The sequence below is a fragment of the Siphateles boraxobius genome, unplaced genomic scaffold (assembly GCF_051911475.1).
Source record: "Siphateles boraxobius isolate OS27281-9 unplaced genomic scaffold, OSU_SipBor_1 195, whole genome shotgun sequence".
Taxonomy (NCBI): domain Eukaryota; kingdom Metazoa; phylum Chordata; class Actinopteri; order Cypriniformes; family Leuciscidae; genus Siphateles; species Siphateles boraxobius.
In genome coordinates, this window is record NW_027508805.1 from 389,795 (window position 1) to 407,500 (window position 17,706).

Consider the following 17,706-nt stretch of genomic DNA (forward strand, 5'->3'; position numbering starts at 1 on the left):
TTCTGGTAGGGATGTAGACCCGTAGGAGCGAGTGAAAGTAGGAGGGAGCTGAGCCGGTGGACAATCTGTAAGCAAGTGTCAGCGCCTTGAACTTGATTCGAGCAGCGAGTGGTAGCCAATGCAGGGAGATGAACAGCGGAGTGACGTGGGCTCTTTTGGGCTCGTTGAAGACAAGACGAGCAGCAGCATTCTGGATCATTTGTAAGGGTTTAGTTGCACATGATGGAAGACCAGCTAGAAGAGCATTGCAGTAATCAAGCCTAGAAATAACCAGGGCCTGGACAAGAAGTTGTGTTGCATGATCAGTTAGGAAAGGGCTGATTTTCCTGATGTGGTGCATTGCAAACCTGCATGATCGAGCTGTCTTTGAAATGTGGTCTGTGAAGGTTAGCTGGTCATCAAAGATTACTCCAAGATTTCTGACTGACCTTGATGGGGTGATTGAGGATGAGTCTAGCTGGATAGTGAAGTCGTGCTGTAGAGACGGATTGGCAGGGAGGACGAGAAGCTCAGTCTTTGCCAGATTGAGCTGCAGGTGATGTTCCTTCATCCATGCCGAGATGTCCGCCAGACAGCTAGAGATACGTGCAGCTACTGTGGGATCGTCTGGTTGAAATGAGAGGTAGAGCTGGGTGTCATCAGCATAGCAGTGGTAAGAGAAACCATGTGCCTGTATGATGGGTCCCAGTGATGTGGTGTAAATGGAGAAGAGGAGGGGTCCAAGGACTGACCCCTGGGGAACCCCTGTGGTCAGTCGATGTGCTTTGGATATCTCGCCTCTCCATGCGACCCTGAATGACCTACCTGTGAGATAGGACTCAAACCAGTGGAGGGAAGTTCCAGTGATGCCCAGTGATGAGAGGGTGGACAGAAGGATCTGATGATTCACAGTGTCGAAGGCAGCAGACAGGTCTAGGAGAATGAGAACTGATGATTTGGAAGCAGCTTTAGCGATCCGCAGGGCTTCTGTGACTGAAAGTAATGTGGTCTCGGTCGAATGCCCTTTCTTGAAGCCAGATTGGTTAACATCCAGCTGGTTGTTCAGAGACAGGAAAGATGATACTTGGTTGAAAGCAACTCGTTCAAGTGTTTTTGCAATGAATGGTAGGAGAGAGACAGGTCTGTAATTCTCTAGAAGTGATGTGTTTAATGTTGGTTTTTTAAGCAGTGGGGTTACCCGAGCCTGCTTAAATGCTGTAGGAAAAATGCCAGTATGGAGGGATGAGTTGATGATGTGTGTGAGTGCTGGTAGAAGTGTGGGAGAGATGGCTTGAAGAAGGTGTGAGGGGATGGGGTCTAGAGGGCAGGTGGTAGGATGACTGGAGAGGAGAAGTTTAGATACTTCTTCCTCGGTTAGTTGAGAGAAGGAGGAGAGAAGGTTATTGGCTGTGGGAGAGGTTGGCCTAGGTTCCTGTGTGTGTGGAGGAGAGAACTGACTGCTAATGGTTGTTGTTTTGTTAGTGAAGAAGTTAGCAAAATCATCAGCAGTTAGCGAGGATGTGGGTGGTGGTGGAGGTGGACTGAGGAGAGAGTTGAATATCTTGAAAATTGTTCGTGTGTTAGAGGCAGTGTTGATCTTGTTGTGGAAATATGAAGATTTTGCGTTGTGAACATCAGCAGAAAAGGAAGAGAGCAGAGATTGGTACATACTCAGGTCAGATGTATCTTTTGATTTGCGCCATTTTCTCTCCTTTGCCCTGAGTTTAGTCCGGTGTTCACGAAGAACCTCAGATAACCAGGGGTTAGAGGGGGTAGCGCGTGCTGGCCTGGAGGAGAGAGGGCAGATAGTGTCTAAAGAAGAAGTTAAAGTGGAGCATAAAGTATCCGTTGCGGTATTCACATCTAGAAATGAGAATTGTGAGGGTGAGGGAAGAGAAGATGACACAGCAGAGGAAAGACGGGAGGGAGAAAGTGAGCGCAGGTTTCGTCTGAAGGTAACTGGTAGGGGAGTTGGTGCAGTGTGGATAGTGAGTTGTAGATTGAAAGTAATGAGGAAATGATCTGAAACATGGAGAGGTTTCACCAAAATGTTGTCAGTGATGCAGTTGCGTGTGTAGACCAGGTCCAGTTGGTTGCCTGACTTGTGAGTACCTGTGGTGATGAGCCGTTTGAGATCGAATGAGGCTAGGAGAGAGATGAAATCTGTAGCATACGGCTTCTCTAGATGGATGTTGAAATCGCCAAAGACTACAAGTGGAGTGCCGTCCTCAGGGAAGGAGGACAGCAGCACATCCAGCTCCTCAACAAAGCTTCCCAGTTGACCTGGGGGGCGATAAATGACTACAATCTGGATCTTAAAGGGAGTTGTAAGTGTAATAGCATGATATTCAAATGAGTTGTCATTGCATAGAGAAGAGAGAGTTGAGTATTTCCAATTATTAGAAATGAGAATACCAGTCCCCCCACCCCTACCAGACTGGCGAGGGGTGTGAGAGAAAGAGAAGTTGTTAGAGAGAGCAGCAGGGGTTGCTGAGTCTTCTGGACGGATCCAGGTCTCAGTCGAGCCCAAGATATTAAGAGTTGAAAGAGATGCAAAGGCAGGAATGAAGTCAGCTTTAATGACTGCTGACTGACAATTCCATAGACCCATAGAAAGAGAGAGAGGTGTGTGTGTGGATGAGAGAACGGGACGCAGATTAGCAGTATTGCGCTGCCTTCTGTGCGTGATGAGAGTGCGTTGTCGAGAGAGAACCGGAATGTATTGAAAGCACATGTTGGTTAAGGGAAATAGAGTACAAGTAGGAAAGGAAAGGGAGAAGAAGATACTTAAGTGCTTAGCTGGTGTCGTTGCTCGGTGGAGTCGCACAGTTAGAGTCGATGGTCTTTACCCGAGTCGGTCTTCACACGAGAAGGCTGAAACGCTTCTGCTGCCGCTTCCGCGACAGTGCGCACACTACATAGATATAATGCGCTCAAATTACTGAGTGAGGACAGCTGTCTCGGACCAGCAATTAACACAGCACCCTCGAATAATCCGAAAATGTCAGAGATCGAAACTAGCTGTTGGCCAGTGACTCACTTAAGTGCTATGCAATTTAAACTGCAATAATATCCAGACGCGGCTCTTATAAAAAGTAGCAACGCATCTACTTAAAATACAGATTTGTGAGAAGGTAAAAAATTTAAATAACCACAGAATCGAAAATAGCCCTAGCTTGAGATAAATACTAAACTGGGTAAATACTGGATAAATACTACACACACACACACAGAGGAGAGAGACGACTGAACTCACTGAACACAGAGACACTCTAGCTCAAACTCACACAACTGCAGGAGAAGGTACACACACACACACACACACACACACACACACACACACACAGACACTCACACACAGCAGCAGTGACTTTCCTCAGCAGTCCACATCTGTTTAGAATACTTTAAACTCACAAACATTGCAGAATAATTGTGTTTTGTCGAACTAACACTCATTACTCTCGTGTGTAGTTTAACACACTCCGCCAGTGCCGTGACTCAGAGGAGCAGCGTTCGCTACAGCAGGAGCAGGGAGAAGAGCTGCAGGCCTGGAAGCACAAGGTTTGTGTTGTGTTGTGATTGGCTAACCTCTTCGCAGAGCCTCCAGCACTTATTCATAGACCGTGGGTTTGCTATCAGGTACAATAGTTGTGCCTGCCTCAGTCTTCAGTTCAGCCCCTGCACTGTGACCGCCGGTGTTTAATCTCACGACAGCAGGTACGAGACTGTGTCATACACCCCACGCAAGTGTGTTTGCTAGTTTCAGCCTGACGCAGTTATCATTTTCACATCTTGTGCCTCATTGTTTAAATAGAAATGTATTTGTGTGCTCATGTGCGGCTGGTCTGAAAACGAGGTGTGTGTTCAGGCTCATTGTTGGTGTGTCGCTATTTTGAGGAACTGAAATAGACTGAGCCATTGACCAACCGAAACCTGCTCTAAAGTCATGGTGGAGTTTTTATTTATTTGTTATTTAAAGAGCGCGTTAGTAATATGAGCCTAAAGGCGGGTCCACAACACGCGCACACTCTGCTTATTACACACACACAGACACACACTCTGCTTATTACACACACACTCTGCTTATTACACACACAGGGACGCGCGAACAGCACACAATCATGCCAATATATGGTGTAATCCGGCTTGTCCTGTAGATGGTCTTGCTTTAACCACACACACACACACACACACACACACACACACACACACACACACACACACACACACACACACACACACACACACACACAGCTTTAACCTCAAGCATGAGCAGATCTGCTTCCTTACTAGAGAGCCGTTCAGTTTTTCCGCTTGCTAATTCCACCATGTCAATAGCGAATGGCGCAAGCACAACTGGCTTTTAAAGGGAATGGGAGAAGAGACTCTGATTGGTTTATTTCACGTTACGCCCAAAAAACACCAATCACTCATTAAGAGAATAGAGACAAAACACACCCATTACTCATTAAGAGACAAAACACACCCATTACTCATTAAGAGACAAAACACACCCATCACTCATTAAGAGAATAGAGACGATGCTTTGAGACGATGCGCCGGGAGCGTCGACCATTTCTCCCGTCATTAAACTAGCAAAAGTGGATTCGGACTCGACCTAAGTGCGCTTGCGCCGTGTGCTTTCAACCGTGTGCTTAGATTGTTGAAATAGGGCCCAGTGTTCCTCGTGACTGTACCCTGTGTGTGTGTGTGTGTGTGCTTGTGTGTCAGTGCTGTGCGCTGGAGGAGAGAGTGGCGCTGATGAAGATGCAGGAGGAGACGCGCGTCTCAGAGATGGAGAAGAAGACCGACACTGTAGGAGAGGTCCGCTTTATTATCTCTATCATACACACACACTCATTATATAGCCTGTGCCTTATTATTATTATTATTATTATTACTCGTATAAGGCATCAGAACCTCTCAGTTCAGAACAGACGTCATGGTAACACTTTACAATAAGCTTCTTTAGTTAACATTAGATAATGTGTTAGCTAACATGAACTAACCATGAGCAATGCATTTGTTACTGTATTTGTTAATTTTTTTAAATGTTAGTTATAAAAATACAGCTGTTCATTGTTTTTTCATGTTAGTTCAAATTGCATTAACTAGTGTTAACAAATACAACCTTTGATTTTAATAATATTTTCAGTAAATGTTGAAATTAGTATTAAGAAAGATTCATAAATGCTGTAGACGTATGGTTCATGCTAACTAATGTTAAATAATGAACCTTATTGTAAAGTGTTACCAGCGTCATCAATCTGCCAAGTGTGGTATAAATGAAGCCATCAGCAACACCAGAACCGGGTTTACAGAAGTGTTCAAGCTAGCAAAGGCATTTAGTTGTTTTCCTAACTGATTATTGCTGGTGTTGTTATACTGTAAATTCAGTTGATGTGTTCTTTTAATCATTTATTTTGTGTATAAAAATCGTATGTACATTGACAGTTCATTTTTTTCGTTGGTAACACTTTACAAGAAGCTTACAAAGATTCATTAGTTAACATGAACTAACCATGAGAAATACATTTGATACTGTGTTTGTTAATCTTTGTTATGTTAGTTAAACAAAGAACAGTTGTATTTTATTATGTTAGTTCACAGTGCATTAATGTTAACGCGTTAAAGATTTTAATAAAGCATAATTAAATGTTGAAATTATTAATAAAGATTAATAAATGCTGTATAAGTGCAGTTCATTATTAGTTCATGCTAACTAATGTAATTAACTAATGAACCTTATTATAAAGTGTTACCATTTCGTTTAAATAAATTAGTTTAAATCATTTTAACGTAACATTTGTTTACTAGGACATTTCTGAACTATTGACCTAACCTCTATTTTTATTAATTTACATTTACATATAGTACTGTTCAAAAGTTTGGGGTCGGTAAGATTTTTTTTTTAAATTAATACTTTTTTTCAGCAAGGATACATTTAATTAATCAAAAGTGAAAGTAAAGACATTCATAATGTTACATAATATTTATCTTTCAAATAAATGCTGTTCTTTTGAATCCTGAAAATTCTGGAAAAAAAGGTATTGCGTTTCCACACAAATATACTGTTTTCAACACTGATAATAATCAGAAATGTTTCTTGAGCATCAAATCATCATATTATAGTGATTTCTGAAGGATCATGTGACACTGAAGACTGGAGTAATGATAATGAAAAATCAGATTTGATCACAGGAATAAATTATATTTTAAAATATATTAAAATCAAAAAACAGTTATTTTAAATTGTAAGAATATTTCACAATATTACTGTTTTTTGTTGTATTTTTAATTAAATAAATACAGCATTGGTTAGCATAAGTGACTTCTTTTAAAAACATTAAAAATCTTACCGATCCCAAACTTTTGAACGGCAGTGTATATATATATATATATATATGAACTAAATTAATAACTTTTTTACAACAAAAATGAACCATCACTGAACTTAGGCTGGATTATGACACTATTTTCTTCTGGAAACAAAATTTGTTGCATTAGTTTCTCTTTAAAGCCGCTTTGAAACACACTGTATTGTAAAAAGCGCTATATAAATAAATGACTTACTGTAATAGATGCACTGAATATTTTATCTTAAAATCAAATCAAAATATCTTTAATCTTATTTTTTAAATATTTAAATAAAGCAATTATTTTGGTTTGCATTATAGACGCTTTCTAAACTCTGTTTATTTCCAGGTGAAGCGCGTGATGAACGGCGTGTTTCAGTCTCTGCGAGGGGAGTTTGATCTGAACGAGACGTACGAAGGAAGTGCTGTTCTCCGAGTGCTGGTCAACACCATCAAGGTCAGGCTCTCAGTGCACATCTGTCACTTCTGCTCAGAAACTGCGGATAGAAATGTCACACGGTGTTTTTTCCTCCAATGACAGAGTGTCACACTGCAGCTCCTCACTAAGACTGAGAGATCGACACCGGAACTCAGTGAAGAGGAGGAGAGAGAGAGCGACGCACAGCATATGAACGGGCAGAGAGAGGAAGATAAGGAGACGGACGGAGATCCTGAAGATGGAATGGAGGAGGAAGAAAAGGAAAGAAAAGAACAGGAAGAGAAGGAGGAAGACGAAAAGGTGGAGATCGAAAGTGAACAGGAAGTTGTCGAAGAAAGCAATGAAGAGAAAGTTGTGGAAGTAAATATCAGCAACGCAGAACACAATGTGCAAGATCAGGACGGTGAAACTACACACGAAGAAGAGGCTGAACGTGACGCCACACCCACACAGGAAGTGACCACAGAGCTGTCTGATGACATCACTCCACAGGAAGTGACCACAGAGCTGTCTGATGACATCACTCCACAGGAAGTGACCACAGAGCTGCCTGATGACATCACTCCACAGGAACAGGAGGTTAAGGTAGCTAATGAGAGCGTTCCAGGACTGACGCTAGGCGGGCCGCCCAAGAACCCGCCGCCGCCCCCTGGTGTTGATCACGAGCACTGCAGCGTCTCTCCTGCACACGTCACCAGGTACCAACATCAATAACAGGAGATTTGTTGCCTTTGTTGTTTTAAAGAGAGTTCACACAAAAGTTTATTCACCTTTATGCCATTCTAGACCCTAGTGTTATTTTAGTATTGTTGAGATACTGTTACAGTTTTTATGAATATACATATAAATAATAGTGCTGTCAATCGATTAAAGGGGTGGTTGATCATGATTTCACTTTTCTAACTTTAGTTAGTGTGTAATGTTGCTGTTTGAGCATAAACAACATCTGCAAAGTTACGACGCTCAAAGTTCAAAGGAAAGGAAGATATTTGCTTTTAAAGAAACCGTTTTTAAGGACTACAGTATACGGCTGGTAGGGACTACACGAGCTTCCTCCTGGGTTAGTGACATCACCAACCCTAAAATTTACATAAGCCCCGCCCCCGGGAACACAGTCCGTGTTGAGAAGAGGAAGAGCTGTTGTAGTCGAGCACATTTGTGAGTTCAAGCTCAAGCTGTCGCATCCGTCTTTTCACATGCAATACAGTTCGTAACACACAAAAAAAACACTCTAGGCATCTTACAACAGTTCCCACACGAGCGATTTATAGTTTATCATGACAGAATATGCTAATCAAAGATTTGAAGATCGTTAACTCCACATTAGCAACATAAATTCATCAACTAACCATTCAGAAACGTCCTGTTGCTCTACATGTTGACACTTCTTCTTAAGTCTCTCTATCATCAGCTACACACACACACACACACACACACAAGCTCTTGAAGCTCCGCCCTCAGTGCCGGGAGCAGCAGCTCATTTGCATTTAAAGGGACACACACGAAACGACGCATTTTTACTGATCCTCAAAAAGGAAAAATTTTAACATGCTTTAAAAAAATATCTGTGGGGTATTTTGAGCCGAAACTTCACATACACACTCTCGGGACATCATAGACTTATTTTGCCTGTTGTAAAAAGGTGCATTATACCGCCCCATTAAAAAAATAACTAATTGATCGCACATTTTTCTGTAATAATCATGATTTATTGCACCTAACATTAAATTTTTTAATATATTTTTTATATTGTAATAATTTCACATTGAATCTTCAAATGCCATTAAACTAATATTTTAAATATACTGTCTTTATGAAAGTAGGCAAGTATCCCTGATACCAATAACCTTACTGATGTCTCTATGAAATTAAAATATTTCTCAATTTTAGCCATCAATTATAGCCGTTCAGCATTACTGTATAATTGAAAGCTATCAATTTTAACACTTATTAGGCTTTAAAAAATATAACAACTTTTAATTTAAGTGAACCTAGAACAATCTTTACATAAATCCTTTATAATAAGTCACATTTCCCTGTACGCTTCATTATATCAGGGCGCAATTTTTCCTATTGGCCATGTCAGACCGGTTCCGATTTTTACTTGCCCTGTCAAAATGCACAAAAACGTATGTTTTTTTTGACCCATGTAACCTTGTAAACAGTGCTTTGAGATTTTCAGGTAGGCTTTATTCAGAAAGTATCAAACACTGCATAAATTATAAATTAAATATAGATTAATCCTTATTAAAGCTAAAAAAGTTATTCAGTCAAGAGCAGTGAGTGATTTTCTCTTTGTCTTATGTTCTTTGATTATTATTAATAACAGACAGCTGCATGTTTATTAGGCTGCTGTCACTTTAAGATCAGACACACATGACACGGATCTGACACGCATCACATTTTCTTACAACTCTTTAAATTCATTTAAAGTCCCCTTGTGGTGAAAATCCAGCTTTTAATGTTGTTTATATGTCTATGTGGTGTTTTTAATATGCTTTAAGACAAACCATGTGTAAATTCATAAGTCGACAGCATTGCTGAGTATTTTCTCCTTAAAACTGCAGTGAACCAAAGACAGTCTCAAAAACACGCTTTGAAATCGCTGGTGTTTCTGACGTCACAAACTACCTTGTAACCAATCAGATCAACGTGTGATCGTCAACGAGTGGATCTCTGAGCTGAGTGAGTGAGTGGAGGCGGGGCTCATCTGCATATTCACAGAACCGCGAATACTAAATGAGGCAAGGGTGTTGAGTTACATTCAAGATATTTTAAGCCATGAAGAAATTATGTCGTTTTGGTTAAAAATGAGTTTTAAGTCAATAAGATTATTGACTACAGCGGGAATTTAAGAATTAATTTAACTAATTTTCAGACTGTTGAGGATACTCGACAAAACGCTGTCTGAAGCGGCTTAAAGTATCTGAAGTGTGTGTGTGTGTTTGCAAAGGATGACGGAGTAAAACAGATGCTGCGTTTATTGTTCAATATTTTTTAAGCGTTAAACTGAAAAAAATTAATAGTATGCGTTATCATGGTAATTTTGACAGCCTAAATAAATAATGTATAAATGTTTTTATGGTATTAGTCTAAGTTCTGTATAATAACCCTGCTACTGTATATCCACATGACTTTCTTCTGTGGAACACAAAAGAAAATGACAATACCTGGTGACACTTTACAATAATCGCTCTTTGTTTAAGGGGTGATGACAGATTTCTTTATTATTTTAATATGTTCCTTGAGGTATACTTCATCAAATCGAATATATATATGAGGGAAATTGTTATTTTAAACCATCATTCTGACCTTCTGTCTGAAATTATTCCTTTTTTACGGCGCGGCTCCTTTAAGGCTTGTCACTAAACGACCACTGTTATGATTGGCTAACATCATTACATAGGAAACAGTGACTGAACGCCAGTGGGCGGGGCCTATGGTCCAATGATGTGTAACTATTCGTTGATGTTTTGCTCTGGAGGCGGGAATATGCAAATGTATTTGCCCGTGTGACGTCACTGATTCTGCAATATCCAAACATTTCTCAAATGTATGTAATGGATCATCTTCTCATGTGAGAAAGGAGTGTGTCATTCCCACAGTGTGACCGTTATTAATTTCACTGTATGTATTCCTGCGAATAATTGATTTTTTTTGCTGACGTCCCAACATATCAGTGTTATGATTGTTGGTTTAGCTCAGAAATCTTTTCAACACTGTAATAACACTGTACATGAACACAAAACCCTCTTTAACCGTCACCATAAGCATGTGCCCAAATAATATTTTTGTCCTCTGTCCTGTTTCTTTCTGTCTCTCGTCTCATCTGTGCTCATCCTGCTGTTCTCTCAGTCCGTCTGAGAGGGTAGAAGAGGAAAACGAAGAGGAACCATTGTCCCAGAGTCCCGTCCCACACACACACACACCAGCAGCGGCGGATGAAGAGGAGGAGGAGCTGGTGAGCACACACACACACACTCTCACACGCACTCTCACACACACTCTCACACACACACACACACACACACACACACACACACACACACACACTCTCTCGCACACTCACACACACACACACCAGCAGCGGCCGATGAAGAGGAGGAGGAGCTGGTGAGCACACACACTCTCACACACACTCTCACACACACACACACACCAGCAGCGGCCGATGAAGAGGAGGAGGAGCTGGTGAGCACACACACTCTCACACACACACACACTCACACACTCACACCAGCAGCGGCCGATGAAGAGGAGGAGGAGCTGGTGAGCACACACACACACACACTCTCACACACACACACACACACTCTCACACACACTCTCACACACACACACACTCACACACTCGCACACTCACACACACACACCAGCAGCGGCCAATGAAGAGGAGGAGGAGCTGGTGAGCACACACACACACACTCTCACACACACTCTCACACACACACACACACACACACACACACACACACACACACACACACACACTCTCGCACACTCACACACACACATCAGCAGCGGCCGATGAAGAGGAGGAGGAGCTGGTGAGCACACACACACACTCTCACACACACACCCTCACACACACACACACTCGCACACTCACACACACACTCACACACACACTCGCACACTCACACACAAACACACACACCGCCAGCGGCCGATGAAGAGGAGGAGGAGCTGGTGAGCACACACACACTCTCCCACACACACACACACACACACACACACTCTCTCTCTCACACACAGACACACACACACACACACACACTTTCTCTCACACAATCTCTCACACACACACTCATACTTACACACACACAGACACACACACACACACACCCTCAGCTCTCAAACACACACACAGACACACGCACACACACTCACTCATTCACTCTCTCAAACACACACACGCCACATTCACCTGTCCAACTGTAACCAACTCATGGCTCCTTTCTACGAATATCACATGAAAGTCATCATAAATAAAATAAATCATAAATACAAAAAATGGTAATAAAAAGATTCCATTCCATAATCAAATATCAGTGCATCCATTACAGTACAAAAATATTTTGATATTACTGCAGTACAATAAATTTACAGTTATAATACCCAATATATCACACAATTACTTATCCAAAATGCAGTCATTTTCATTAAGTATTTTGTAAATATTTTACTACAGTGCAAGTTGTTGCATCGGTTACACAGCCGTTCACAGTATGTAAAAAAAATTTTTTTCTTTTGGATAGAAATTGCTTCTGCTCACCATGGCTGCATTTATTAATAAAATTATGATATGGTATTGCAATTTAAAGACTAGGTAACCTCTAGTGGTTAAAAAATATGATGAACATTGTTTTGGTTGTGCTTCAGATGTGTGTGTGTGTGTGTGTGTGTGCGTGTGCGTGTGCGTGTGCGTGTGCGTGTGTGTGTGTGTGCGCGTGCGTGCGTGCGTGTGTGTGTGTGTGTGTGTGTGTGTGTGTGTGTGTGTGTGTGTGTGTGTGTGCGCGTGCGTGCGTGCGTGCGTGTGTGTGCGTGCGGATGAATATGATTCTCCTACAGCTCATAAAACATTCACTACTAGACTTCAGAGATATAACCAGTTTAGATGGAAAGAACCTCAAACGGACGAGCTGAAGAAGTTACTGTAGCTTTACCCATTAATAGACGCCGTACTTCCTTTAAAATAAACTCCAGCACAACAACCATAAAGAGATGATCTTCACAATAGACCATGCTTTACAGTGAACTCTGTTAGAGAGATACATATGACACTTTATCTGTTCAGGAAAACACCTTACTCTCCTGTTGAGTAATAAAAACATTTCAAACCCCTCAGTTCTCCATCTCTGAAAAGCCAAGCCAATGTTGATTCTTGTTTTATTACGAGCTCTGTCTCGTTCTCTTTTCTCCATGTGACCTCTAACCTCTGCACTCACACCAACAGTTTTCTTTATTCACGGATATGACGAGACGCAGACTCTGTTTGTTTAACCGAAGATCGGTGTGGCTAATATGAAAACGTAAATGCACACATTCAAACAATGTGTGTGTTCAGTAACTAATATGTGAACTGGTTGTTGTCTGTGAACAGAGTTTAAAAGGTCGGCCCCCCCCGGCGCCTCTGTTTGGGGCTGAAAGTGAGGACGATGATGACCTGGATTGGCTGGGCTGACGTGACCCTCTGGAAACCAGTGTGTGAAGGCAGATGGGCTCCAGCAAAGAGGCCAAACGGACTGTGTGTGTGTGTGTCTGTGTGTCAGATCGCTTTGGACTTTAATTTGTGGGTTTGGATGGTTCTAGAAGGATTTTGTGATCAGTGAACAGAGAGTAACTTCCTGTCCAAAACCCTAAAAAGCATTTGAATGAAGATCTTTATGGCGGTATGAACTGAGAGCTGCTTACAGACTGATTTAAAAAAATCATCTTTAAATCTACAAATACTGTAAATCATAATTGTTTTTTTTTATCTTAATTTATGATTGTGTTTCCAACTTTAAAACCGAGCTTTCATGTTTATTTCGGATGACGTTATCTTGCTGTCTCTGTTCTTAATATTTATAAATTGTACTAACAGAAACCAATTCCATATTAATAAAGAAAAGAGACTGTCACTGTTTCTTTAGCGTTTGACTGATTTGTTCATCATTAAAATAATGTGACAGAGATTTGCCAGTCCATATGCATTAATAAAAGGTAAGTAGTGATACGTGTCCTTCATATGTCTTTGTCAGTTACAGAAAGCAATGACAGTCCGTTGAATAATTAAATTAAAGCACAATGATAACGATAAGTTGTTTTAATAACTAAACCTCCAACTTCAGTCGTTCTGCCTTTTATCACCTTTATCACGAATACATCTATATAATAGCCCTCGTTCATAAAACACAAGCACAATGGGTTTGTTGCTAATTCCTCACAATTCAATACAACAATTTACATCACAAAGATTTGCACAAAAAAGTCCCAAGTAAATTTAAAGGTTTTGCCCAGACAATTACTTCATTTCCGGATATGGAACTGTAAAACTGTTTGCAAATAAAACAAACATGGATCTAAAAGTTAATCAAAAGTTCACACAGAACTCATGTTTCATCTCACTGCACTACTTTCCATAGTTGTCTATATAGACATGTGAAGAGATGGATGTTTGATTTACAGCCTCTCACGAATGACACATTTTAAAAAAACATGATGCTCAGGTTAAAAGTAGATGAACGTCTCTAGACACATGCCAGAGGAATGGGAATAAAAGGCAAGGTGTAGTGTTTTTAAATGCCCATGATGCATCATAAAACGCAGCGCTACATTAAAAGTAGGTCGATGTTTCAAAGTACACCATGTGACTTCTGTTAGGAAACAAAACTGCATGCATTTTGTGGAAGAACATTGTTTTGTTTGAGCTTCGGCTTTGTGTGAGTACTGATGAATATTACCCTTGGACTCCGAATATTACCTTTCAATGTATATTGAAATTTATCTGTACAATAAAACACTTTATTGTTGAGTAATAGAATTATCTCCTTTATAACGTTTCAAATCCCTCAATTCTCTGCATCTCTGAAAAGCCAAGCTAATGTTGATTCTTGGCCCGGGCGAGTGACGCATGTACGCAGTTTCCCTCAAAAACCATCCCGTCAGGTCTAAAATACACATTATACGTAGGCTAATCATAGTGAATCAGGGTAAGACAAAAAAAAATTGGAAGAAGGATTGATGATGTATTGACATTTAAATGTTAATCTTGAACAAACTAAAGTTACATGGTGTAGCTACATTTAAACAAAAATACATTCAGTGTGAAGTTGCGCTCACGTCTCGCTTCTTTTGCAGTGTCTCACACATCAGCTGCATTTTTCGGATGCCGTGTCAAGTGAAAACTAGTTCAACTGGCTATACCTTGCCCTTTTTAAATGCAAAAATGCATTCAGTGTCTTTTATAGCATCTTACACATGACAACGCTCTAAAAGCTCACGTTAAAACTAGTTTGACTTTTTAAAAACCCTGTCTATAGTTTAAATTATTTTTTTCATTCCACTTCCCTGCGTCTTGCATTTTGAAACGCTAAAACGCGATCTGTGTGAACCGCCCCTCAGAACGTCTGTGAACCAATCAGAAGCAAGAATTCAACATCATCATGGATTACAGTAATTAAAAACAATTAATCAAAGTTATTTTAAGAAAATATTTCATAACAAAAACTGCAGGATTGAGCCGAAAAAACTCAAAACCCTTTGCTTTAATGTCGTTTCAACAGATGAGTTATGTTAGTGTGTATGATCAGAGCATAAATAACCACAAAACATTAGCTTACTGCTCGCTAGATCATTAGGACAACACAAACTGAGTCCCGTGGAGGTGTGTGTGTTCCTGAGTTCCCAACGGATGTCATAAAAGTCGCTTAAATTATCCAAAAAGTGCTTGTTATAGGCAAGTGTGCCTCTTCAAGAAATCCCACCACCACTGAAAGCTGTGAAAACGTGAAAAATGATCTTCACGGTGGGTCACCGGAGGTCAAGCATCGAGACAGTGCCTTCTGTGATGATAATGTGGCTGCCACCCTGAGGGGAACAACATGCGTGTTAATGGAGGGGTCGTATGCTCGTCACTTCAGGACGCATGCAGATGGGTTAAAGGTGAAGGTTGACGTCACTACCGTAAAAAGAGGAGGTTCTTTGGGATGAGGGTGAAAGCCTTTCTGAGTGCAGGTTGAGATCTCCTCCAGGCCATAGTCTGTGAGTCTGAAGTAGCCGGTCCTGTGAACACGACAACATCAGGCTGAATGACAGCGCAGTTGCTCTCTCTGACAGTAGATGGCGCTTGTAAAAGAGCAGAAATGCAGTAACAATGCTGCACACACGCTTGTCACGTATAGACAGTGTTTACACGTTTTCAAACAGTCATTCAGATTTTTTTATTCGCTGTGATGTTTATCTACCCAATAGAGGATGTGTGTGTGATGTCACCGTCAGCTGGTTACACACACTGAGCGACAACATTGGTTTTTAGCGTGAATGCCACGAAAAACACACAAACACATCTAAAACGGGAAAGAGCTTTGAGATTGACCGTATATATAGATTTAACAAGAAATCTGAGGTATATTTTTACAGACTGCTGAAAGCTACAGAACAGAGGAGCAAATGAATCCTGCAATTCACAGAAACAACTGGATCCAGACAGAGAAAGCTGGATTTGCAGTTTTCATTTTGTGTCAATATGCTAAATTTAGAGATAAAACCTTTATATTATATTGTTATATATTGTATTGACAACTCATCAATTAAATATTTACCATCGTATATTCTGCATAATTGGATGTTTTTAAATAAACACTGACAAAAAACTATACAAGTTTCAGGGCTGGACGATATGATGATGTATATAACATTGATGTCAGTGATCACCCAGATTTAGACTTATATTGTATTTATAAAAAACATTCACAGGCAAATTTGCTTTATGTATTTCCCCGGTGTCGAAATCAGGCACATATAAATGTCAGGAAATATGACTCCTGCTGCATGTTAATATCTGGATCACTGGATCTCTGGTAAGTTGTAAGGAACACAATATCGAGCTTTAGTTTAAACTGATAATCGTTTGTTTTACTGTTTTCGCAGTTTCCCCTATTAAATCCAGTCACTGTCCGGGTGAGGGAGTGTGTTCCTGCAGGAAAGTGACGTCAATCCAAACCCTCTATAAAATGAAATCACACTTTTCAAATTCCAGCTTTTCAAAGACCGCGAGAACCCTGGTTCATAAAAAAAGAACCACAGTTATTTTTGAGAAAAGCCTCTATAAAAGGAAAATCGCACTATTAAAATTCTCACATATATCCAGGTTTTCAAAGACCGCAGGAACCCTGTTATTTCTGAGAAAAGGCGGATATTTTATATCTAATGCAGTGACATTTAGAGACTTTGCAGTGTGACTCCGTGTCCAAATAGATTTCGGGGCCACTTCACTTACTGGTTGAATTTGGGCGAGCAGACGATGGCGATGGACTCGGGCAGCATCATCTGGTACGAGCAGTGTGTGTGCAGATCAACGCTGGACAGGAATGCGGTCTGAGTCGGGTGTGTCTGTGGAGCAGACCTGAGCTGTCACACATCTGATCTGAGAACTGTATGCCTCTGACGGACATATGGGGAAATAATCACGGAAAGATGATTACTTGCCCTTTCAGCTCAACAATAGGGAGTGTGGAGGGGGAATGAGATTCAAACTCAATTTATAACATTACATTCTATGGTTGATATCAGTTGCCATATATATATATATATATTCTTATTTTTTCATTCTTCATTTTGCAATTCACAGTTTTAGTGCAATATATTTCTTATTAGTGCAATAATTAAAGCTGCAATCCGTAGTTTTTCCTCTTTGTCGCCATCTCTGTTCAAAATCTGCAATTGCAGTTATTCGCTGAATTATCAACTTTACGTGGGTTGTGCCTCGGCACGGCACAGCGCGGATGAATCCAATGTTTTGAGGAGAAAGTGCGGCTGTCGATCGCCGGTGTGGATCCTGGCATTCGCAATCAAAGAATATACTTTTTGGAAGTATGACCAACATAAGAATTTTCACTGGAAAATGTCATGTGATCAGGTAACATCCACTTTTGTTCTGACCAACTAAGGGGAAAAAAGCATTGCAGTAAATCGCGCTGATTAAATCTAACGATTGCTTATCGTATCACGTCAAACCGTGCAAATTATACTTTGTTCTCAAATTGTTAATGTTAACAACATCAGCATTGCGTGACATTTAATGCCCTTCCGATATTTATCCTTGTTTTCGCACGGGCCGGTTGCGGTCTCTTTTTTTCTGTAGCCACTCCGAAGTCTTTTGCATTTTACAGCGGGTGAATCTCCAGTTGGTGATTCTCGTTTGATCCTTTCTGGATCCGCCATCAAATT

General features: G+C 40.7%; 2 protein-coding genes across 7 annotated transcripts in view; one reads left to right on the forward strand and one right to left on the reverse strand.

Annotated features, from left to right (window-relative positions):
- Positions 1-13,402, forward strand: part of fkbp15b (FKBP prolyl isomerase family member 15b) — a 50,167-nt gene extending 36,765 nt beyond the window's left edge. For 2 of the 4 annotated variants that reach the window (XM_077235486.1, XM_077235485.1), the window contains 7 exons: positions 3,451-3,540; positions 4,711-4,803; positions 6,685-6,792; positions 6,877-7,230; positions 7,267-7,472; positions 10,630-10,735; positions 12,878-13,402. In XM_077235486.1, coding sequence (XP_077091601.1) covers positions 3,451-3,540; positions 4,711-4,803; positions 6,685-6,792; positions 6,877-7,230; positions 7,267-7,472; positions 10,630-10,735; positions 12,878-12,958 — 1,038 coding nt within the window. In that variant the 3' untranslated portion in view covers positions 12,959-13,402. Of the gene's footprint in view, positions 1-3,450; positions 3,541-4,710; positions 4,804-6,684; positions 6,793-6,876; positions 7,473-10,629; positions 10,736-12,877 lie in introns of all 4 variants that reach the window. The other 2 variants (XM_077235484.1, XM_077235483.1) reach the window with 1 other exon arrangement.
- stambpb (STAM binding protein b) overlaps positions 11,789-17,706 on the reverse strand; it is a 15,557-nt gene continuing 9,639 nt past the window's right edge. For 2 of the 3 annotated variants that reach the window (XM_077235495.1, XM_077235494.1), the window contains exons 8-10: positions 16,757-16,869; positions 15,441-15,540; positions 11,789-15,345 (exon numbers count right to left, since the gene is read on the reverse strand). In XM_077235495.1, the coding sequence (XP_077091610.1) occupies positions 15,289-15,345; positions 15,441-15,540; positions 16,757-16,869 (270 nt within the window). In that variant the 3' untranslated portion in view covers positions 11,789-15,288. Of the gene's footprint in view, positions 15,346-15,440; positions 15,541-16,756; positions 16,921-17,706 lie in introns of those variants that run through there. The other variant, XM_077235496.1, reaches the window with a different exon arrangement.